Raw genomic sequence first — 7,419 nt, 5'->3', positions numbered from 1 at the left:
GCCCGGTCTCTTATACATTCTATAAAGTTGTGCCGTATAAATAATAATACGGTTTTGGCTGCTGTGGCCACGTAAAAACTCTCAAATGCCACACGGAACACTGAATATCACATCACCCCGTGACAGACGTGCTGATGTATTGGCAGAAGCTCTTGTCTTGGACTAACGCTTCACAGTCTTTACTTTATGATTTTTCTAAACTGTAAGACATCTTTTTCCTCTGACAACCCTTCTTACATTTTTTTAAAGCCATCTCTTGAATGTCTTTTTTTACCCATTCAAACCGTAAATTGGTTCATATAATCTAAACTTGCTAATAGAATGCCCTTCGACTCGGTAGCCTTTTCAAGCATTCCAGCCCGGAATCCTCGTAACACGGTGATCTGTGAGGCAAAAACGTGGGTGGTTTCGTTTCAGACAGAACAGGTTTTTTTAATTTTTTTATTTTTTTAATGTTTACTCATTTTAGAGAGAGAGAGAGAGAGAGAGGCAGAGTGTGAGTGGGGGAGGGGCAGAGAGAGGGAGGCCCAGAATCCAAAGCAGGCTCCAGGCTCCAGGCACTGAGCTGTCAGCACAGAGCCCCACGCAGAGCTCAAACTCATGAACTGTGAGATCATGACCTGAGCCGAAGTCAGACGCCTAACCAACTGAGCCACCCAGGCACCCCTCGGATGGAACAGGTTTTTACAACATAGTTTAAGAGAACTTTCTAAGGTTTATCCACACAAGTGACTCACTCACTGTGGGCCCGTGTTTCCTTTTATCTGCTCTAAAATGTGGTGACAGAAAGAGAGAACGCAGTCACCACCCCCCCCAATTTCGGGAGCATGACCCTGAGTTCAGCGGTGGAGTCCCCAGCGTGAACGGTTTTGTCGGGGGTGGGGGTGGGGGGAGCTCTGGATGAGGCTGGGGAGCCGGAGCCTCACAGGGCTTGCAGGGGAGTGGCAGGCCTTTCAGAGAACTTGCTGTGCATTCTGATGTCTTACAGTTCCCTTGACAGCAGATGTCTATGAGAACTCACTGGGAATTGGGCCCTGTTTGAAGTCACACAAAAATAAATCTGGATGGTTAGACGATTTCTCTCTCCACCAGTTTTTCTCTCCTGCCAAGATTTGGAGCGTCACCCTTCTGGAAGAGCACAGAGCTGGGAAATGGGAGGTGGCAGCTGTGTGGTCTGGGGTGTGCGGGGGCGGGGGGGGGCATGGAGTTTTCTCGGAGACCTCACTGGCTGACCAACTTCAGACCCAGGACCTAGCACAGGGCCCGTCCTGCGGAGGCTCACTGAGTGCTTGCGGAATGAATGTTTACAGGTGCCTTGCACCCACACGAGGGTTTTAGGGCTCCCTTATAAGCTGCTGTGGGGGCAGGGAGGCCTTTTGCATAGTGATGCGTTCTCAGATTTTAACCTTCTCTTACCTTGTACCTGTGCTCTGCCGGTTCAACCACACGCAGGTCTTCTTTGATGTGAGGATTGGAGACAAAGATGTTGGCAGAATCGTGATTGGCCTCTTTGGAAAGGTTGTGCCCAAGACTGTGGAAAATTTTGTCGCTCTGGCCACAGGCGAGGTAGGTCTCAGCTGTGGGTCCCTTAACTGTGCACAAAATGGGATCTTCCTTCTGTTAAGCCCAGCGTAAATACAGATGTTTTCTGGGAAAATAAGTGTGGAATTAGCAGGTCCAATGAACCCGGGACGTCTTAACAGTATTTTACTTTATTTTTGTACAAAATCTTACTCTTTGGGCACCCTGTGTCCTTGGGTTTCTAGAAATTGAGGGGAACTGCATCATATGAAAACGCAGATTGCTCTGTTTTCACTTATTCACATTAATCCTTGACTTCCACAGTTGGTTTCTTTATTTTGGGTCTGCTAATGAGAACATTTCTATTAGTACCTTGTTGCAGGGACCTCATCAGGTTCTGCCCATAGCTCGTGTCATTTTCTCATTGTGTCCTTTCCAGATAAACGCTGGGGTTTATCTTTTGGTGTGGGTTATACCTACTCATATATTCAATTGACATAATCTCTTTAGAAAGGCTACGGATATAAAGGAAGCACATTTCATCGCGTCATCAAAGATTTCATGATTCAAGGAGGAGACATCACCAGTGGGGACGGCACCGGCGGTAACACTGTCTTTTGCATTTTTCCTTTTCTGTCTACCAAACTGACACCTCAGCTCAAGTCAGTGTATCCACCCCATGAAGTGAATTCCCAGGTTCAGGAAACCAATTCATCAAGACCACCAGACTAATTCTTCAGAAGCACAGGGTTTGGGCTGGGGGGGGGGGGGGGGAGGACCTCATCTACCAAAATCTAGTCCTAGGTGTGAATGAGCGAGGCTTCCTAGTTTTATTTTTATATATATATATATTTTTTAATTTATTTTGAGAGAGAGAGAACACATGGGGAAGAGGGAGAGAGAATCCCAAGCAGGCTCCACACCACCAGCACCGAGCCTGACGCAGAGCTTGAACTCACAAACCGCGAGATCGTGACCTGGAGGCTTCCTGATTTTAAACAGTATTGCTTTGGTGTTCCTTATCTTTTCGTGGTGGAGATATATATTCATCCAGTAGACCACTGTGCAGTTTTTAAAATGCTAGACTCCCAGTTTGCAACAGTAGAGAAGGCTATCTGACACAGGAAGGAAAGGTTGAGTATAAAACCGTGTGCAGGCTGGGGTGGCAGCCAGCCTCAGACGGGGATGCAGGAGAGGAGAACTTGCAGGGGAGGCCACCACTCTGGGAGGGCGAGGCTGGAATTTAGGAGGCAGGATTACAGGTGGCTTTACCCCTTTCTTTCAAAATTCTTTCATTTTGTTGTCAGCTTTTCCAGCAACACTAATAATAAAAAGTAACAGAGGAGTTGTCAAAATTATAACATACGCTTTTGTAAACAAAGGCAGAGCCCTGCGAAGCACAAACAATTAAACTTTTGCAACGTCGGATATCCCCGAGGCTGTGGTTCCTCACTGCGGATTGCAGGTGCCCAGCTCCCAGGAACGTCTTCCCTCGGGGTCGCCGGGAGTTTGTGACCTGGACACACACCATACCTACAACCACATTAGGATTTCAGTTTCATTCAGGTTTAAGATTTCCAGTTCAGCAAATAACTTGCTTTGATGGGTATTAGATTGCTAACTTTTTAAAGAAACACTCGGGCTGTGTGCAAGCACTATTGCTAAGGGTATGCTTACCGCCATGGCTTATCTGTAACAAAATGGCGACCATTCAGCCCTCGGATTGGCCAGGTCCTTCGGGAGAGTTACTTTCACTCCCTGCCAAAATGCCACAGGGGTATGGGGATGTAGAGTGGAGCAGAGAAGTGGTTCGGGTGACTCGGGTCAGTGGGGCCAGCCAGGGTGGATGCCTGGGGAAGCAAGCCCCCGCTGCTGCAGAGCTGGGCCTCTCTGGAAAAGCCTGCAGGTCCGGTGGCAGTGTCCTTTGAGACCCGCATCATCTCAGGGTCCCGCCCTGGGGCCAGGCAGGATCAGTGACTGGGCTTTCCTGTGGCCGCCTTCCTGCTTTTTTCTCCCTCTCTTTTCCTTCCCTGCCGTGTGTGTGCACGCACGTGTGCAAATGTCCACGCACGTCTTGAGTTAAAATTCTCTGAGTTTTGGAGGGAGGACCTTTCGGGTCCCTTCACTTCCATCTCGATCTCTCTGTGAGCAGAGCTTTCTCCAGGCCACCTCATCTGTCCCTGACCCGTCAGCTGTGAATCGCTTGCCTTGGACACCCGCTCCTGGTCCGTCTGACTGAGCCAGGATGTTAAGGTTGGCAAGCGAGGGATAAGGAGCCCGGCAGAAGGGAAGGCGGAAGAGGCGGGCGTGGCAGGCGTGGGACACCTCTCCAGGTGGGAGAGGACAGAGCAGACGCTTCTCATGGTCTCTCCCGCTGTCGTGTGGGGAAACCGTGTTCCGCTCCACTTGGGGCTTTGCCAGAACTCCGGTCCACACGCCCGCGTCTGGTTCTGTTCAGGGGTTGGATCGCTGGGTGCTCCGGTTGCCACCACCCTCTGTCTCCTGATGAGACCAGAGGTCATCGAGCCTGATGACCTCCTGGCGGGCTGCCCTTGCTCGGAGCGCAGACGCAGGAGGGAGCAGCAGCTTTAGTGACAGCAAGTCCTCTGACTTCCCAGTTCTGCTGCGCAGTTTCCAAACTTTGGAACCCCTGTTGCCTCACTCACAATGGGATTGAGAATACCTGTTCTGCAGGGCTGTGAGAATTAGCTGAGGGTGGCAAGTGCTAATTGCATCACGGTTGGGTGCTGAGGTAGGAGTGACACAGGACAAGTGACTTGAAGCTCCGGACAGAGATTGAGCCAGGAGGATGGCTCACCCGCCTTTCCATGTGGCTCGACGATGTCATCCTGCCCTTCACTTCCTTAGTTCAGAGTGAATTGTTGGCTTAGCCAACGTTGGGGTCTTGCTTGGAGGCCAGAAGGTACTGCCACGTCTTTTGTGTTTATCTGAGTGTCTAGAGCCAAATTGTATCACCTCCTTTATTTTCCTTTGTTTTACCATCTTTTCCCCCTTCCCCACCTCCAGAGGTTAACCAATTCTATTAAAACCTATGTCTCCCTTTGAAGAATTTACTTTCATACAACATCTGGTGATTCTCCAGACTCTCTCTTTTTTTTTTTTTCCACTCTGTCTCACCCAGGTATAAGCATTTATGGTGAGACATTTCCAGATGAGAACTTCAAACTGAAGCATTATGGCATCGGGTGGGTCAGCATGGCCAACGCTGGGCCTGATACCAATGGCTCTCAGTTCTTCATCACCTTGACCAAGCCCACCTGGTTGGACGGCAAACATGTGGTATTTGGAAAAGTCCTTGATGGAATGGTAACTTGATATGTTATTATTTCTCATTCAAAGCCTTCTATTTATAATGAAGGACTTTCAGTGATTTATTTTCATCTTAAAATGTGTCTGTTAGAGGTTCATTATTATATGATGACTGGCTTCTTCAGAGGTGAATAAACTGGTATTTTAATTTTTAAATTTTTTTAATGTTTATTTTTGAGAGAGAGAGAGAGAGACAGAGCACGAGTAGGGGGAGGGGCAGAGAGGGAGACACAGAATCCAAAGCAGGCTCCAGGCTCTGAGCTGTCAGTACGCGGAGCCCAATGCGGGGCTCGAACCCATGAACCGCGAGAACATGACCTGAGCCGAAGTCTCACGCTTAACCGACTGAGCCACCCAGGCGCCCCATATTGTGGTGTTCTGACTGTTAGGAGCACCGGGGCAAAAGCTGGAGACTTGACGTGGAAACACTGAGTACTTAATTTATCTTACTACTTGATATAAATGAAAACTTTTTTAATGTAACCAAATAAGACTCGGGTCCCATATGTGTACACAGTAGAATAATATTCTGCCTTAAAAAGGAAGGAAATCCTGTAACGTGCTACGACGTGGATGAACCTTGAGTATGTTAAGTAAAATAAGCCAGTCACAAAAAGACCAAATGATTCTACTTTGGTATCTAAAGTAGTCAAATGCACGGAAACATGAAGGAGAATGGTGGTTGCCAGGGGCTGGCGAGGAGGAAGAAATGGGAGTTGGTGTTCAGTGGGTGCAGAGTTTCAGTTTTGCAAGATGAGAAAGTTCTGCCCATGAGCTGTGCACTGTGAATGTACGTAAGACTGCTGCATTGTCCATGTACGAATAGGTAAGACGGTACATTTTATGTTATGTGTTTCTTACCACAATTAAATATAAACTGTTAAAAAAAGGACACTGAGCCCCAGGTGCTTCAGGACACAAACAGGTCACTTTCGAAGTCACAGTACAGCAACCAAAACTGCTAGAGAGAACTCCTATTTCTGCTGGTCTGTCTGAAAGAATAGCGGAGGGGTCCGACTCCTAATCCACGGGAACACGTCTTAAAATCCTTACTCTCTTCAGTTCCCAACACTTCTTAGCAGCTAGCTGCCCACAGAAGCTCTCCCAACTCCTAAACTAGCACCTGTAAGGTCCGCTCACCCCAACCCTGGACCATTCTTGACTCCCCTGCCCTCTTCCATATTTGATTTTGTTTCATTCTCAGGTCCGAGTTCTGCCTCTTCCCTCCAAACGTTAGCTCCGTTATGGCGATTCTTCCCCACCTTCTCCCCGCTATCCTGATTCTGCCCATCGAAAAGCCAGGAACCGAGCTGACCCCTCTCAGAACCTAACCCACAGGGCAAGAAAGTATTCAGCCTGCACTGCTGAAGATAGGGTTCTCACGGGCGAGTGAGATGAAATATGGCCAACACGGATGACTTCGCAGCTCACTTTACATCCTGTCACAATAAAGAACAGGCCCGTGTTCTCGCGAGACATCACTGTCCTCACAGAACTGTATTCTTACCCAGTCACAAGTGCACCACTCCGCCAGCCTCTTAGGGAACGCTGTTCTTGGCGTGAGCCGAACGGGGGTGTGCGTGTGTTCAACCAGTATGGGTTTTTGACCAGTGGGCCGAACCAGGTTTTGAACAGTTCAAAAGTAAACTGGTTCAGACGTTCCCGCAACGAGTGTTGTGGAATACATCACGCTAACCCGTGAGAGAATGAAGAGTGCACGTGTTGTGTTTTCTTCTTCTGGTCACGGTTTTTCTAGATCTTCTGACCTCTCGATCTTCTGATGGCTGTTACTGCACTGAATTCCTTCCACCCACTGGGGTGCATCCTAGGAGACCTGCCTGGCCTCAGAGGAACAGTCCTTAACATTCTGAGTCATAGACTTCTTTGAGAGATTAATGACAACTATATTCTCTCCAGAAAAAAAAAAAAAAAATCACCAGACGTTTCTCTCCAGAAGGAAACAATCGTGTGTGTGTGTGTGTGTGTGTGTGTGTGTGTGTGTGTGTTTCGTACTGTTGCCCTCTTTTTCTCAACCTTGTGTGGGAAGCAGGTCAGAAGGCAGTATTCCTAGTCCTGGACAAATCCTCCCTCCTTCAGTGTGAAGCGTCAGGTGTGTGCAGCCTTCCCGGGTAGAGATAGGGCTTTCACGCCACTGTGGGGCTGGGGCCTCTAACTCAACCTGGAGGTTAATGGCTGGGGTCGGCTTGAAAATGGACAAACCCAGACCCCGCTCCGCTTCTAAGGCAGCCTTCTGACCTGGTTTCTTAACGCCTAGACCGTTTACAGGGCAGAGCAGAAACTGATCCCTGCTCCACATTAACTCTTACGTCGGGTGTGAAGCAGGAAGAAATGTATTTCATGAGAGCCATGTATGTACAAAAATATCTAATTATGTTTAGAATATAAAATACTAATTAAAAGAGGGAAATTCACAAATACGTTCTTTCACTAGCAAGGGAGTGGATACATTTTATTCTGTTGTATGTAAATTTCCTGAATGTGGTAAGTTTACCATGGTTGGCTTGTGTGGTTCTTGAAATCATACCAAGTGGGGTGGGGGGGGGGGGG

General features: G+C 48.2%; 1 protein-coding gene and 1 long non-coding RNA gene across 2 annotated transcripts in view; one reads left to right on the top strand and one right to left on the bottom strand.

Annotated features, from left to right (window-relative positions):
- Nucleotides 1–7,419, top strand: part of PPIC (peptidylprolyl isomerase C) — a 12,610-nt gene that overhangs the window by 4,268 nt on the left and 923 nt on the right. The window contains exons 2-4 of the mRNA XM_040444332.1: nucleotides 1,453–1,566; nucleotides 2,032–2,125; nucleotides 4,664–4,848. Of these exons, the coding sequence (XP_040300266.1) occupies nucleotides 1,453–1,566; nucleotides 2,032–2,125; nucleotides 4,664–4,848 (393 nt within the window). The remainder of the gene's footprint in view (nucleotides 1–1,452; nucleotides 1,567–2,031; nucleotides 2,126–4,663; nucleotides 4,849–7,419) is intronic.
- Nucleotides 8–2,050, bottom strand: LOC121010608 (uncharacterized). The gene is made up of 3 exons (XR_005781282.1): nucleotides 1,735–2,050; nucleotides 1,417–1,648; nucleotides 8–383 (listed from the first exon to the last, which is right to left on the bottom strand). It is a non-coding gene; the product is annotated as an uncharacterized LOC121010608 (long non-coding RNA).

Source organism: Herpailurus yagouaroundi, unplaced genomic scaffold (assembly GCF_014898765.1).
Source record: "Herpailurus yagouaroundi ecotype Mexico unplaced genomic scaffold, PumYag 192, whole genome shotgun sequence".
Taxonomy (NCBI): Eukaryota; Metazoa; Chordata; class Mammalia; order Carnivora; family Felidae; genus Herpailurus; species Herpailurus yagouaroundi.
Note: the sequence above shows the minus strand (reverse complement) of the source record. Positions and strands in the feature narration are given on the sequence as shown.